The sequence below is a fragment of the Cryptomeria japonica genome, chromosome 6 (assembly GCF_030272615.1).
Source record: "Cryptomeria japonica chromosome 6, Sugi_1.0, whole genome shotgun sequence".
NCBI lineage: Eukaryota > Viridiplantae > Streptophyta > Pinopsida > Cupressales > Cupressaceae > Cryptomeria > Cryptomeria japonica.
This window is the reverse complement of record NC_081410.1, coordinates 233,149,872-233,167,511: the sequence shown is the minus strand read 5'-3', so window position 1 is coordinate 233,167,511 and position 17,640 is coordinate 233,149,872. Positions and strand designations below refer to the sequence as shown.

Below are 17,640 nucleotides of genomic sequence, written 5' to 3'. Positions count from 1 at the left end.
CAACGAAGGGTCTTATTTTTTGAAGGCAATCAACTGTTCAGGGCAAGAAAAAAATGCTAATTTTTTTCATAACAAGTTGTGTGACAGTATTGAGGAGGTGGGGGCATCACATGTTGTCCAATTTATTACTGATGTTGCCCTTGTTTGTAAAGCAATAGGTTTGATGGTGCAAAGAAGTATAAGCATATATTCTGGACACCATGTTATGTGCAATCACTGAATAATGCACTCAAGGATATTGGCAAGTTCTTGTGCATTATGACTTCCAAGTTCCATCGCAATTAGCTACGTAGTGTTTCTAAACTTCATAAGCATCCTAGATAGAGCCTTGTTGCCAGTTGGGCGTCTATAGCCCCGACGAGCTAATCGCTGTAATCTCACAAATATTGCTCCATTGCCAGCCGGGCGTCCATAGCCCCGATGGAGTTACTCTCATGCAAAGAAACGGGGCTCGGACTCGGCTCGGACTCGGCAAGGCCGACTCGGACTCGGACTCGGGACTCGGCCCCAAACTCAGCTGGACTCAGGAAAGTGAAAAACTCAAGAAATTTAGAGATTTTTAAAGATTTAAAACTTGTTTCAGGCACCCTTTATTGAATACACCTTAAAGACACAATAACATCATCAAACTCGGCTCATTTGATTACATACACAAGTATACATCAATCACATAAGCATAAACGCAAATTGTAGTTGAAGGAAATAACAAACATAGATATATAAATATTGTCAAATGTATACAACATTACAAAACTCATGGAATAAAAAATCCATGTTATCATATGATGATCATCAAATGTTTCATACAAATACCAAAGGTAAATACAACTACAAGCCTATGGCTCAGAGGAGCTTGCACCCTCCGGCCCCAGCCCCTGCGAAGGCGTCTAAGGTAGGTCCTGGATGATTCAACAGCCATAGCCGCTCCCCGTGACACCATGCCATGCTCACCAACATCAGGAACATCCGTGTCACTATCTGCCTTTGAATCTCCTGTCCGTGCTCGTGCTCTCCGCTCCTCCTCTGCCATGGCTACAGTCTCAGCCTCTATATCTACCTGGTCGATCCAATCAGTGTCAGACTCAGAGCTTAAATTTTCCCTACTTCTATTGACGCAGTTTCCCCCCATATTTTTTTGTCATTTTACTAACCCAGCCAGTAGCCGAGTTTAAGGCTCGAGACTTGCCGAGTTTGGCGAGTTTGAGCCAAACTCGCCAACTCAGCGAGTCTGGCGAGTTTGCTCGCCAGACTCGGACGAGTCCGGCGAGTTTGCTCGCCAGACTCGGACAAGTCCGAGTCTGAGTCCCAGAGACTCGGCGAGCATGACTCGGACTTGGACTCGCCGAGTTTAGGCGAGTCCGGCCGAGTTTAGGCGAGTCCGGCCGAGTCCCGTTTCTATGCTCTCATGTTCCCATAGCCAATTTTGATATTTCATTTCATTCTACTTTTCTTTTTCTCTTGATTTTTTTTTTCATCTCATCTTTTCTCTTTTGATATTGCTTTCTTTTCTTTTATTCCGTCAATTCCTTTGGCTCATAAGCAATGAAGCTCACTTGGGTTTGACGATTATAGCGGTGCTGAAGCTAGACTTTGGATTTTTTACTAATCATGGGTTCGCTTGAAAACCATAATGACTTGGGGTTTATTAGTGTGTAAAGATATAGTAATCAAAAGATGTCGGTATCAAGACACAAAGAGTGATTCCCGTCCAAGTCAAGTACAAATCCTAACCGGATGATAAAGTCAGAGAGGAACAACCTCGGATTCAAAAGCACTTCATAAGTAGATGTCTAGGAAATGGACCAAACATAAGATCCAAAATGTTGCTAGTGCGTGAATAACAACATAAACGCCTTTCTCTCAATTGAAGGCTCCCACTTAGAACGCCTAAACTAAGCCAATCGACTAACTCGAAAGCAAACTGACATAGGCAAACTAAGCTGAAACACACAAAAGCAAACTAAACTAAAGCAAACCAAGACCAAAACAAACTAAAGAAAGCAAATAACCAAACTACTTTGAGCCACCGAGAATCATGAGTGAAATGATTCAAGGCAAATTAACAACAAGGCTCAACAAAGCAAACTAACCAAAACACACGGAAAGAAAACCTTCTCTAAAGCTATATACAAGACTCCTAGACTTAACATTACTCGAAGAAGCGAAATATATACATGATTTTACATGATTTCTCAGGCTGTGCAATAGGAACGTAGGAAAAGTGATAGTTCGCAGTTGAGCAAATTCATCCTTAAATACAAAAAAGCAAGCCCTCACCATGCATCTTTCGTATTCAGGCAATTCCTCATGCAAAATAATCAATTGAGGCAATTCATTAGGACCATGATCTATCCAAATGAAAGTTGTTTTTCCTAACCCCCCATGATCAAATTCATACCATTCAAAATTGAGAGCGGGGAAAGAGACAACTTGGTGTCGTTCGTGCTCGAATGGAAGTGCTTGCTCGAATGGAAGTGTTTGTTCACCATTCAGTGCATTGTTGGAAGCGAAATCATCAGATGTTTTAGGAGCTCGCCATTGGTGATGTACCATTCCACGAGCATTGAAAACATGTTGATCCTCACTTGCGAGCTTTTCTTGAAATAAATTTAGCGCCCCTTCGAATAGCTCAACTTTCTTTGCTTTCACCATGCCATCTCGCTCATCTCCATGCATAAACCATGCATCCTCATGTAACTTCGTGAGCATATCTTCAAAAATTAGGGACTCCTTGATAGATTGAGCTTCAAAGATTTCCTCTAGTGATTGTTTAAATGCTGACATTGATGGAAACGCCAACTCAAAGTGTCCTTCACTCTCTAGCTCCATTTGTCCACCTTCAAGGATGCTTGAAAGTTCTTCCTTTAGGACGACTTGACATTCTTCATTTGATTCTCCTTCTTGTGGTAAAGATGGATGCTCACCAAGGACTTGATCATCTTGAATAGTATAGCACTCAATTCGTTGTTCTTGTGGTGGTGAAACTTCAAATGTATGATAATCCCTCATGTCATCTATATGCTTTTTGCATCGTTTTCCTTTTCAATCTCTCGATGATCCTCACTAGTATCCATTTTTTGTAGAGTTTGATGCCTTAGTATCTCCAAGCTTTGATCTTCACTTACTAGCATCTTGGTGGCTTGAATGTCTTCCACTATATCTTCATCTTCCTTGGACCCAAAGTTATCTTCAATTGTGATGCCTTGACTACTTGTCTCATTCATACTATCCTTCCGCAATTCATCCCATTACTTGTCTCATTCATACTATCCTTCCGCAATTCATCCCATGATGTTTCAGGAGGTTGAAGTTGATGATGAATCGTGCTTCTTGTAGTACATTGTTTGTCCGGAATTTTTTTTGACAGTGATTCCATTCGTACTTCTTCCATAAGCTTTTAGGGCCCCCTCGAATTGTTCTTCATACCTGGGTTCACTTATGATGATTTGCATTTCTTCATTCAACATCTTATGATTGTGGTCCTCTTCTCCTTCAAGGTTGTTACTTGAAATTTCTTGCATTTCATTCTTAAGGATCTGCTTTTGTAGCACAAATGAAAATTCTTTAAGGAATTCCTTTTCTTCTTGCTTGATTATTTGCTCAACACTTTGATCATTGCTTGCCACTACTTGAGCATTCTCATTTGTTTCTTCAACTTTCATTCCATTGTACTCTTCTTCAGGTGCAAGGCATGGTGAGCTACTTACTGCAATACATTGATCATCAACTTGTAACTACCTCTTTTCATTGTCTAGTGATGTAGCAATGTCTTGTTCATATGTTCTAAATTCAGCCGCAAGGTGTGCACTCCAAGATCTATTCGCAATACACACTTCTTCAGATAAGGCTGGCAATCCAAACTGACATCTAACTTGGTTGATAGCCATCTCACACAATGAGCAGGTAAATTTGGAGTGGTGTGCATTGTGAATCCTACACTATAATTGTTAGAAATTAGGATCGTAGGATACTAATCATTATAAACAAGATCATAAAATAAATGAAATGAGAATCATACATGCATAAATGTACACATTACACAAGATATACATGGGGAAAACCCTTTTGGGTAAAAAACCCCATAAAGCATCATTTTATTAAAACACTTACAAATATAGTCTATCATAAAATAGACTCAAACATGGGGACACTCCTCCAATACTTCCACATGGCCAATAATACCTCATATGCATAGTGATACAACTCACCATAAAGCTCCAAATTCTCACCACTCCCAAATGAGAGAGAACCTCCTTAAATATAGGAGGAAGGGTGGCTTCACTAGTCACACCTTTTCAATAGCCCCCACTCATAAACAATTAATAATCTAATAGTTATTAGATTATAATTATTTCAAATGGGATATGCTTATAAAGCATATAATATATAAGATTTTATAACCTTATATTAGAACATTATATATAAATATTATAAGGATGTGATCCCTAATAACATTATGTTCTAACACCCCCCCTTAATTTTAATAGGGGATCACATGTCAATTTCTATAAAAGAAAAAATGAAGTACCCCAGTAATGTAGGTCTTCTTTGACAGTGATAAATAGGGACACAAATATATGCCAACATGAAGATCATGCATTCCGGACTACATGAAAGTCATCTTGTCATAATTTATAATCCCAGTTAAAAATGATGCTATCAGGTCTTAAAAAATTATATTGGAGCCGCGGTCTCCTCAAATTAGCCTCTCCCCAGGTTCATTACATAGTGACCGTAGGACTTAATACAATGCTTTCACAAGTGGAAGATTTACAAGGAGAAGAATTTACAATATGCCCGTAGGACTTAAGCACAAATGTGCCTATAGGACTTACTCATTTCTACCTGCAGTATTTAAAATAAAAAAGGACTTACATATGCCTATCTGCAAGCTTAAAGGACTTACTAATGCATATATAGGTCTTATTTCATACCTATTAGGACATATGCTTACCCGTAGGATTTAAAACTAGGATTTAGCCACTAGGTGATGTCATTGACATGCACACTCCCCCTCAATGGCATCACCTAAGTCCAAGCATTATTTGAATTTGGAGCATATAATGCCTAAAGGTCTTATGCCTATTAGGTCTTACATCTAGGATTTAACCACTAGGTGGTGTCATGTACACTCCCCCTTAATGGCATCACCTAAGCCAATCACTGCATAGAGGATTTCCAAGTGATGGCTAAAATTTCAATATATAGCATGTGCCCATGATCTTAAAAGTTTCTTTATTATAGAATGATTTCACTTGAGTAAGGTGCCCATGATCTTCAAGGTGCCTTTATTATAGAATTCTTTCACTTGAGTGAGGTGCCCATGATCTTCAATGTTCATTTTGATCTTTAGAAATGATATTCTCTAGACAGAGTAAAGTAACTTCAAGTAATATGGTACTTTCATATGTATCGAAATGGAACTCTTCCATAAATCTTCAAGGCCATATTGATTCTTCAAGAGCTACATTCATATTTTGCCCATTTGATTGAAAGACACAGAGAAGATAGTCTTCTTATTAAAGTATTGCACCATCCATGTAATAGCACTTGCACCATATGTGTTGAAGGCATAACCTCGCCATAGAAGAAACAATATAGTTAGTAACATAGTAATCAACTTCATTTTTGGTGCAAAGAAAGAACATAATATTATTTTTTGTCATTTGCCAAAGATCATATAATATTCCTCATAAATGTAAAATATAGTCCAATAATTCGTAGCAAGGAGATCAACATATATTTTCATGAGAATAAGCATGAATAATCAGTTGTCTTGTTTAAAAAATAGACATACTACTACGTATAGTAATGATCCATAAAAAACAATTAGGCAACGGGTGAGCTATCCTTTCTAGGTTTGCTCCCCAAACAGTTTATAAGGGCGATAGCCACCCATTATAATAAGGTCCATTAAACTCAAGAAGTATTAGAGGGTTTTTTCAATACATGATATTATAAAAAAATTGTGAAATATAGGTAAATATTTTACCCCTTATCATATTTAATCTTATAGTCAATTAACAATTAATGAGATAGCATGTTATCTTTTTATTTAACGTGGTTACAAATTTTGAGAAGCTTTCACACCCCAATAGTAAAATGGGGGCAAGCTTAAGTCTTAACTTTTTCCTTTTGAAGAATATTTCATGGATTTTTTAGTTGTAAGATTAAGGGACTTTCTCATGCAATTGGGCCTCTTCTTATTTCCCATATATTGACCATAAGCCTTGCCTTATTAGGTACGTGATAGTCATCAATAGTGCAATTTTCTCTAGATTCATGGGGCAAAAACAATGTGATTAAAGTGCCTTTTTACCCACATATTGCAAGAATTTCATATTTACTATATAGAAATAGATGCTTCTTAAGGCTTGCACACACAAGAATACTAGTTCCTTGAAAATGATTTACAATTATATTTAATAGCGTGAAGTTGGAACTTAAGTTTATTACCAACTATGTTTATATAATCCATATTGTAAACATTCTCTTGTAGGTGCTATCTAAGATCATGCTCCAATTTAAATTACCAAGTAACCTCACATGTTCATATATCATGATTAGGAGTGTAGACCAATATTTTATTGAACATGAAGTTAAAAAATATAAAAAAATTTATAAAATTTTGAAATGAAAAATATTGTCACTTCTCATTAAGGAGGTACATGACCAGCTATCAAAGATGAGAAATTACATTGACATGGTGAGAGTGCAAGAATGATCTCAATATATTACCCATCCATTGTATCCATTGCCACATGGCCACTGTGGTCATTATTGTCACCCTTGTCCTCGTGCTTCTCCAAAAAACTGTTATAGAAAAATGATCCCTTGCCAACCAAAGGTCTAATACACATTTTAAACTAGATATTACTCAACCAATAAATTGATCTTATCTAATATTTTAGGAAGGTAATGATAAAAATTTTTGTTGTTTATGGATGGGTTGGTTGTCTTTAGCTCCCTAGTCTTAGGAATCATTTCTATCGCTTCAACCTAAGTCACCAGGTTCGGCCGAATTTCATCCTTGAAGTTCGAAATTCGCTGAACTTTAAAACATGCAAAAAAAAATCGTTGAAGTTCGATTGGTCAAAAAAGTGATTTTTTTTTCTGTTAACATTTTTTAAATCGCGATTTAGGGTTTCTTTCGGGTTTTTTTTAATAAATGAGAGGCCAACGTTTGTTGAAACACGTCTTCAGTCTGCCCGTTGTCGTGAGTCTTCAAGCCGCGTGAATCTTCAGTCTGCTGTGAGTCACGGTAGTTGCAGCCTGCGGGAGAAGTTGCTGGAGAAGTAGTTGCGGACCCACGGTAGTCGCAGCCTGTAGGAGAAGTCGCTGGAGAAGTGGTTGCGGACCCGTGATAGTTGTAGTTTGCAGGAGAAGTTCGTCTGCAATTTTTGCCTGCCATTTTTGCAATTACTATTTAGGCAATTTTATAGATATATTACATATATTTATCAAAAAATTTTAAAAATTACATATGGCGAATTTAATTCGAATTTTATACATTTCAAATTTTTTCCTCATCGAACTTCATTTGAATTTCAAAGCTGTCGAACTTTGAATTCGAATTCGAACCTGGTGACTTAGGCTTCAATAGTGGTGATGTATTCAAAATATTAAAATAGCAATATGATCACGTTAGAGAGGCATACGATTGGGGAAGGATTCAAAATGAGACATACCCTGCCATCTTAACACGAATTGTTCTTGATTACAACATGGCCGAGGCATAAATCATTGAATGATTTCGATTTTGTTTGTAGTTCCATAGGCAACAATTTTTCCATAACTCTGATTTTTTTTATATAGATAGTGTTACCATCCGATCTGAAAGGAATGTGTTTGTCTTGAAACAAGATGAACAAAGGCTTAATAAAGGTTATTAGCACCCAAAATGTAGAACTTTTTTATATTACTTACTGGTGGCTCGATAAGATTCTTGAGCAACAGAGCATGGATGAGCACAAAAGTTGAAATAAGTGTGCATGGATAATAATATCTATGCAATAACTTTTTTTAACATTACACATTGTACTATCAAAAAAGTGCAAATCCATACTCATGCAGATTTACAAACAAATGAAGTTTCCTACCCAGTATGTGTGTGCGTTACTTGGTGCTTCTACGATTATCATAAAACTGTAAAAGATAATCATTCACCTTAAACAATAATAGCCTTCGGGAAAATGGTAGCGTGAAGGAGGACATAGAGAGCATGGTCGGGGTGTTTCTCAAACAAAAGACTTCGACGGAGGCAAGCATTAATTAGTGGAAGTCAGCTGATATAAATAGAGGTTTGAATTTACAGGGCAATTGAAGTGTTTGACATAATTGTTCAATGAGATCTAATCGCATGGTTTTAACAAAATATATTTATGGAAATGCTTCATTAGTGCAAATGTTAAATCCACATTTTTCAAAGTCATGTAGAAGGTAAGCGAACTGTTTGAAAGAATTCCTCAAATAGATTATATCTCACGGACTGCGATGATAGCTGGATAGGTACAAAATAAATGAATTTGACTTCCCTATATAGGGAGTGTGAGAAAGGAGATGTCAGTTGGGAAGATAGCCACCTGACAAAAATGATTTAGTAAAGGTTGCGACTCATTTACCTTCAATCGGTTGCAAAGAAAGCCCTTTTTGACTTTTATAAGGATAAGTGCTATTTCCTTGGGTAATATAAGGACACAAACTTGTATGAAGAATTACATGAAGATAAGAAATTCGACATAGATGAAGGCTTCAATAAGTGATTCAATTTCTTGAAGATTTCATTTAACAACTCCTATTTAAATAATGGTTTGATCAAGTTTATATTTAACAAACTTAAATATATGGATAAATTAAAATGTTGATTGAATGTTGTAATGTATTTTTCATATTATTTCATAAAAGAAAATATCATTATCTTTTATCAATTATGATCAAATTACAAGTAAAATGGTGTTTTATTGAAATGTCATGTTCAAGAGCTATGAATTTTATTTTCTTTGATAAGTTGAAAAACAAGTTTTTGACTTTTATAAAGACATCAAATTTAATAAAAGACTTCATGAATTCAATTTTAAGGTTAAACACCTCAAGTTTCTAAGCCTTATATCAAGCTATTTTTTTTTATAATTGCTAATCTCACATATCTCTCTAAAGAGAAACAACATCCAACTTTCTAAAGGACTTGATCTAGAAGCACAACTTTCTATACAATTGGCACTAAAAAGGGTTTTGTGACTATGCACTTCTCTTATAATGGACTAATTTTGAGTTAATAAGATTATGAAATTTGACGTTATTAAAAATATATATGTTATACTTCACTTAATAATCAAATATTTGACCCTCACAATCCAATGCTAAAAAAAAGTGAAATATTATTGAAAATATCACACATAAAAAGGAATAGTTAGAATTTCCTTACTTGACCTTGATAAATTGATTTTAAATCAATAGAGAAGGCATGCTAAATATATAGCACAAATGGCCTTGCACGTGTGTTGATTTAGCATAAATAATTTTTCCATCAAGTTTTATATGTCTTCTAGTATAACCTGTAAAAATGATTAGTACTAGCCTAACTTGCTCTGATACCATGTTAGAAATTAGGATCTTAGGATACTAATCATTATAAACAAGATCGTAAAATAAATGAAATGAGAATCATACATGCATAAATGTACACATTACACAAGATATACATGGGGAAAACCCTTTCGGGTAAAAAACTCCATAAAGCATCATTTTATTAAAACACTTACAAATATAGTCTATCATAAAATAGACTCAAACCTGGGGACACTCCTCCAATACTTCCACATGGCCAATAATACCTCATATGCATAGTGATACAACTCACCATAAAGCTCCAAATTCTCACCACTCCCAAATGAGAGAGAACCTCCTTAAATATAGGAGGAAGGGTGGCTTCACTAGTCACACCTTTTCGATAGCCCCCACTCATAAACAATCAATAATCTAATAGTTATTAGATTATAATTATTTCAAATGGGATATGCTTATAAAGCATATAATATATAAGATTTTATAACCTTATATTAGAACATTATATATAAATATTATAAGGATGTGATCCCTAATAACATTATGTTCTAACAATACTGGTAGCAATATGTTTTCTAAACTCCTTTCACTATTCAAAATAAGCTGACTTCCGATCATCCACAAAAAGCTCGAAAGAGGATCCTTTCTCTCGGGTACACTGAAATTGCTTTCTTCATCTTCTGGCTTGGGAACATCCCAAAAGAAAATCTTTCCTTGTATTGCTGATTCCATCCTTGATAGATATTTCAAGCAATGCATTTCATCATGTTCATTTGTCTCATGGATTCTACACTACTCTGGTCTTGCAAAATCGGACAAACGGCATGGGTAAAGTTGTATATTTAGTCTCCACCATAGTTGAGGAATATTATCTTGTTGCTCATCATGAAACTGTTGTCGCTCCATTGAGAAATCTTTTTTTTTTTTTTTTTTTCTAATTTTTTTTACTTTTTTGGATTTTCTAGTTTTTTACCTTTTTTGGATTTATTTTTTGGGAATAAAGAGAGATCTTGCAAATCTCAAATTCAACTTGAAAACTCAACTGGTTCCAGCTGCGCGAAGTGCTTCCTTCATGTGTAAGTCCAATGTTCTTCTCTTATACAAATTTTGTTGGTGACTGCTTCAAAGGGTGACTTCCAGCATCAACTGCTTTACTCATGTATCCACAATCATGTCCTCCTTGCGCTTCAATTTTGTTGAGCGTGAAGAGGAGGGTGGAAAGCTCTGGATAACTCCTCTAAATATGACTTGATAAGTTCCGCTGATCGCGGCTGGACAACTATCAACCCTCCTTTCTTATGCAAATTTTGTTGAGCGTTGAGGGTGACTTTCCACTGATCTTCCTTGGATTCACCTATTCAAGAGTTCGCATTTGCTGTCATGCCCTCCTTCGAGTGCCAATTCTATTGATGTGTTTTTTATGCATATGTGAACACAGAATAAAATATCCAAAAGTATCTTATCCTCTCTTGAACAAAGCTTCTCAAATGTTGAAGATTGGCTTAAGGATCACTTGAGACAACTCCAAGGTTCATAAATGTTAGGTCTTGACGTGTGGATGAACACAGTTGGTTGATGTGATTGCTAGTATCATAAAGGGACTTACGTTGAATTGTCGAATGCTTGAATCGCTGGAACTTGATCATCTGATGTTGCAATCTTATGATTCTTTTTGTCCTAAACTAGCTTGAATTGAAAAAAACGGGGCAAAAGATGAAGGGTTGAGAGAGTCTATTCTAAGACCTAGAATGTAAGAAGATGGATGAATGATTAGATGGAATCCTACTGAGCGAGGTCTCACCATCAAATTGAACAATTTTACACAAACTCAGTGAAATCTTCTCAGGACATTTCAAAGATGGTCAAATCATTACCATCAAACATTGCTCACCATTCAAGTTAATGCATAACAATGGACACATAACAATGTGAAGTTAAGCTCATATCATTCCAGTTGACCACGCAAGGTGCACTTACAATCAACAAGAGGCTAGTGGTATAGACTAAACGAATTCCATACAAATACATTCAACAATTTCCTCCATTCAAACTAATCAGCTTGAAAACAAATTGAGAAATAAAGATCATGTAAGTTGTTGAAGTTACAAATCAAATTCACCATAACTTCAATGAAATCAATTGTTCTTTACAACAAGACTTTGACAACAATCTTTGCCTTCTCCTAATCTAACTTCTACTCTAATTGCTATTCACTATTCTATTTTCTAACTATCTATTCACTAACTATTTATTAACTATTAACCTTTACAAAACGAGGAGCTTGAGATTTATATTGAGATCTCATTACAACGAACGGTCAGGATCAAATCTCCATCAATGGCCAAGATTTTACAATGAAAACCCTAATTAGGGTTTGTTGCAACAAACTCAATTTGGCCATTGAAATAATTACAACACTTTAGCATAACCAATGGATAATAAGGGTAGGTGCCTTAAAGTTTGTGCCATCATGGGCGAGTTAGGTACATTGAATCAAGACGTTCTGATGTGGAACTCCTTGATTTGGTGAGTGATGACTGGGATGCCACTTCAATCTTGCACTTGTAGACTTGATTTATCACCATGAAGGGATATTGAGAAATATTTCTTTTTAGTCAACCTTTCAAGCTCACTCAAAGTAGTGGTGATGGGAAGCATTGATGTAGCCGAGTCATTCCTCCATGCTCACCTGCTTGCCTTGGGGTGACTGTATGACTTTTCCATCGCGCTCCTTTGATCTCTTTATGTCTCCATGGTGCAGTGAGAGTTGAGATTCCTCTTGAGCATTCTAGTGCTTGTAAATGAAGTTCCCCCTTTACATGGTGATGTAGGTCTTACAATCTTTCTCCTTTTGCTTTGCAATCACCATCCTTTTATATATGCAAGACAAAACAAGTATGGCGTCAAATACACATAATATATAACCTTGATATTCTTTTAACCTGATATATTCTTTGATTTTATGTGTTTTGTAGGTTTGATAAGAGCATGTAGAGAGAATTCGTCTTCATAAAGGAGCCCTTGAAGTTGATGCCGCTCTAAGGAAGGGGCACTTGAAGTTCGCTCTCACCTCGATGCACTCATTCACCTTGATGTATATGAAGTTCGCTCTCACCTTGCTGCTCATGAAGTGATCTTTGAACTTGCTTTCATTTATTTTTCTTCATTCTATGGGTTTCAGCATTGAGTCTTTCCTCCATTTATTGACGCAAACATGTTAAACTGTCCTTAGGGAAGGGCTCACTTACCTTGTTTCACTCTCTCCATTCAAACTTGCAAGATAAGGCTCTTGGAACAACTTCAATCTCAGTCAAGGGTATTCAAAGTGAATTTCGCTCCTCATGAGAAGCACTTGAAGCTTTCGCCTTTAACCTCGAGCACTTGGAGTGTCACTAACTAGCAGTTCTTTAGACTCCTCGGTTGAGCTCATGATGGGCTTTACTCCCATGACATCAAGACGTTACTAAAGGCTAACCAAAGTAACGAGACTCGAACTTGGCTCGGACTCGGCAAGGCCAACTTGGACTTGGCCCTCGAGACTCGGAGTCAGACTCGGCTGGACTCGGGAAAGTGAAAAACTCAAGAAATTTGGAGATTTTTAAAGATTTAAAACTTGTTTCATGCACCCTTTATTGAATACACCTTAAAGACACAATAACATCATCAAACTCGGCTCATTTGATTACATACACAAGTATACATCAATCACACAAGCATAAATGCAAATTGTAGCTAAAGGAAATAACAAACATAGATATATAAATATTGTCAAATTTATACAATATTACAAAACTCATGGAATAAAAAGTCCATGTCATCATATGATCATCATCAAATGTTCCATACAAATACCAATGGTAAATACAACTACAAGCCTATGGCTCAGAGGAGCGTGCACCCTTTGGCCCCGACCCCCTGCGAAGGCGTCTAAGGTAGGTCCTGGATGATTCGACAGCCATAGTCGGTCCCCTTGACACCATGCCATGCTCACCAACATCAAGAACATCTATGTCACTATCAGTATCTGCCTTTGAATCTCCTGTCTCTGCGCGTGCTCTCCGCTTCTCCTTTGCCATGGCTACAGCCTTAGCCTCTATATCTACCTGGTCGATCCAATCAGTGTCATCATCACTAAAGACAGCCGCAGGATCTGTCTTAGTGGCCCACTCTGCATCAAGATCAACCTCATCTAGAATGATAGGAGAGATGTCAGCTAATGCATTCTTTCTCATTCTTAGGCGAAGGTTGTAGTGAACAAAGACGAGATCATTCATCTTCTCCATGGATAATCTTTGTCGCCTGGAGTGTATGTGCTCAAACATACTGCAATTGCGCTCACAACCAGATGCGCTGCATGGTTGGCTCAAGATGTGAATGGCCAACTTCTAAAGATTTGGTGTCATTGGGCCAAAAAAGCTCCACAAATTATCTGAGTTTGAAATGAGAAAAATAAATAAAATCAATCTCACTCATAAACTCATTTAACAATATACAATAAAACTAAAATTAAGCCTTACAATTTTTTTTTACCTGGCATCATAGTTGTCCTACTTTCTTTGGCGATAGGATGAGAGAAGGTCTCCCCTTGTGCATTTGAGAACAACTGTAACTCTCGAATAAGCTCTGTCTGAGTAGAACCAACAGGTGCCATCTTCTCCATGATTGAGTATAGCCCATTAAGGACCTCCACATCAGCCTTGAAAGTAGGGCTAAAATGGAATGTCGGATTCAGATAATAGGCTGCTGCATGGATGGGCCTATGAAGCTGATGTTGCCATCTCCTATCAATGATCTCCCAAATGGGACCATACTTGCTCTCATCTCCTCCATAGACGGATTTGATGCCCTCCTTCGCCCTATCCATGCCCTCATGTTTGTAGCCCATTGCGGGCTTTTCTCCATCCGCAACTTGCAACATAACCACCAAGGGCTTAACAAACTGCAAAATTGAAAATATTGTGTAATTTAGAAAAATGAGCAAATAAGAGAATATGATGAATAAGTTATAAAACAAAAAGTTAAATTGTAGAATTTATAAAAAAATTACCTTCACTATCTCATCACAAGGGATCCAAAAGTCTCGCTCATAAAAAATGGAGTCTGCCATATCTTTCCCTGCAGGGGTGGCAGCATAGGATGAGGAAGACCACTCCTCACCAACAATCATACGTCTCAAGGCCGACTTACATCGAAGCATGGATTGCAATGTGATGAAGTCTGTGGCAAATCTTGTGATTCCTGGACGAGCTAACTCCTTCTACTCTGTGTATTGTCTCATAAGAGCCAACACCCATGAATGATTATATACAAATTTGCACACATTTCTCGCCCTTTCTACACATCTCTTGAACCATGGGAGTTTTCCAATATCCTCCAACATGAGGTCAATGCAATGGGCAGCACATGGAGTCCAAACTATAGATGGGTGCCTCTCCATCAATAGTCTACTGCTCTTAAAATTAGAAGGGAAGCTCCCTTCAAACCAATTTAGCTAACCTAAACTGCATAATATGTACTTTGTTTACAAACTTTATGGTATTTTTTTGTTTGATTTCCATGTTTGCAAGCTGTACGGGTTTATGTGATGAACCCTTGCTGGCTCAACTTTTCAACCTGCTGTAATTTGTAGATCTTCTTTCTAATTTTGATTATTAAGATGGTCTTTCAGAAATAGACAGAAGTTGCAGAAGGGGGTTTCTTTAATTTGCAACACATATTGAAATAATACATGAAATTAATCAACTGAAACAATAAATTGGAGAATTTAGAAGCATACCCGTAGGTCCTTAGCCAATTTATTGAATTAAAAGAATTCAATCAGCAACTTACAAAGTTCTGATTTTTATTCTGAAACAATTCAGATCTGCTCTTATTTAATACTAAGACACCCAAACAGTGGAAGACGGCGCCAATAAATGAGCAAGTTGTGTGTTTGGGAAAAAGAAGCCTCCAAACCACAGAAGAATTAACAACAAACAGTAAATAGGAAACCTACAATAAATCTGCCTTGTAAGAAGCCAAATCTGCTCCAATTTAATTCAATTTGACTTCTGAATGAAACCAACCAAGCTGCAACAATTCGATTGATCTTACACAATCTCAAAGCTACTGAATTTTGAAGAATGCACGCTCTCCAAATCAGGTCCAAACCCTAGCCACCATAGCCAAGTGCTTAGAAGAAATGTCAAATGCTCAATATCAATGAATGAGGTTTAATTTCCATCTTGGCTGCCTAAATACCCAAAAAGGAAGATTTTTGGCAATTAGGGATTTAAAAATCATTACTTGCTTTTAGGGTTCCCAACTTAACCCTAAAAGCAATGCCTAGCTTAAGAGATATTAATTTTTCACTTAAATAAATTTAAGTGATGCACTTTGTGATTTTATATTAATATTTCATTAAAATATTAATTGCCTTTGGAACCACTTAAAAATTCATATCTCTCTCATTATTGCTCAGAAACTGAATCTGTCAAAAGCTGGGGCCACAGTTCGCCACGCCAATGAAAATAGGACCATGTCTATTTTTAGCAGTTTTTCCTTAAAAATTAGGAAATCCTCATATAATGTCAGAAACTGATGAAACGAAGACCAGAACCGAACTCAACACTGAACTAGAACAAATAGACAGACCACTCCTCAAGATATTGCATTACTGACCCCCTTATCCATACCTTGTTAGCCTACAAGGGTCCAAAAATAGGCTAACTCCTCAAACCAATGTCCCTGACTAGGATGGGGACATTACAGTTTACATGTTGGAGAATAGAAAGATTGGATTTCCTAATAGCATGATTTGAAGATTTCCACACTCATAGACTGGATGTGTTTAGAAGTTTAACAAGTGTTTAGAATTATATAACGTAAGGTTTGCTTGTTGAGTGTTCATCTTCTGCAGAATACATATTGTTGACTTGTTTTTTGATAAGTGTAATATTATGTTGCTTTGCAAAATAATTTGCCATAGATCCTTCTAAGATTCATATGCTATTTGATGTCACAAAATCATTCATCACATTTCTAAGAACTAACACATGATAAAATCTTGTAAAATTTATTTTATTACTGAATGCAACCACGTGTGCTGAATTTTCAAGTTTTTACTTCACTCATCTTTCTTTTCTCTTTGTTTGCAGGAGTCTAAGAGTTTTGTGTGACTCGTGGCCTAATTCTGCTGTATTCTCAATTGATATAGGCAGTCCTCAAATTACAGAGCTAAGCAACCACAGTTCACAATTGGAAAATACAGCAAACAAAAGGAAAAGAGAATTAGAAAGTTTTCCTGTATCAGCGATTGCAATTGATAAATCAAGAATTGAAAGTTCCAAGAGATGTTTGTCATCATTGTATCTTCACATTGAGAGTCTTCATAAGAAGGACTTGTTCCCCTATAACCCATCTCCATTGTTGAAACGGTTAGTTGAGAACAATCTCATGTCTTTAAGTAGTTTATTCTCTTGCAATTGTTTATACTCTGGAATGCATGCTTCATGATTCGACCTAAACAGTAATAGATTAGAAATCATTAGCTATGATTGACGGGAAGAGCCAATTACTGTTTTGAAAACTCTTGCTAAACTTTTACATCACAGGTAGTTTCAGAAAGAAATTCTAATGCCTAATAACAAAGATATAGTGATAGTTCCAATTTATATTGGTGTAGTTTCAAACCTTGAACTGTTGGAGGTTACTTGGGTGAACTGACAGGCATGTTTGAAATTTTGTTCCAAATTGCAACTGCTCTATTTTGTGCAATGGTTGCATGATTTGGTGGAATGAGTAAACGTCTGTCCCAAGGTTGTTATAGAGAAAACTCTAATTTTGGTTTCTTGTAATCATTTTGAAAAGTTTAGAACTCTAAAATTTCCCCTAAATGCAAACTATCAAAGATTGAAACTTCAATTAGGTATGGTGAGATGCATATAATATACATGGTTGCATATGCAATCAATTGCTCTATCCAATAGGAACAAGTGTGTGCATATCTATGCAACCTTTTTATTTGATCACTGATTCAAAAGACATTGATAATTGTTCTATAGAGAATATTATTCACAGCACCAATATAATGCATTA

The 17,640-nt window shown here is 36.5% G+C and overlaps 1 protein-coding gene across 12 annotated transcripts in view; it reads left to right on the top strand.

Annotated features, from left to right (window-relative positions):
• LOC131071470 (uncharacterized) overlaps positions 1 to 17,640 on the top strand; it is a 216,919-nt gene that overhangs the window by 144,041 nt on the left and 55,238 nt on the right. For 10 of the 12 annotated variants that reach the window (XM_058007330.2, XM_058007341.2, XM_058007339.2 and 7 more), the window contains one exon: positions 16,701 to 16,979. In XM_058007330.2, the coding sequence (XP_057863313.2) occupies positions 16,701 to 16,979 (279 nt within the window). Of the gene's footprint in view, positions 1 to 16,700; positions 16,980 to 17,640 lie in introns of those variants that run through there. The other 2 variants (XM_058007338.2, XM_058007337.2) reach the window with 1 other exon arrangement.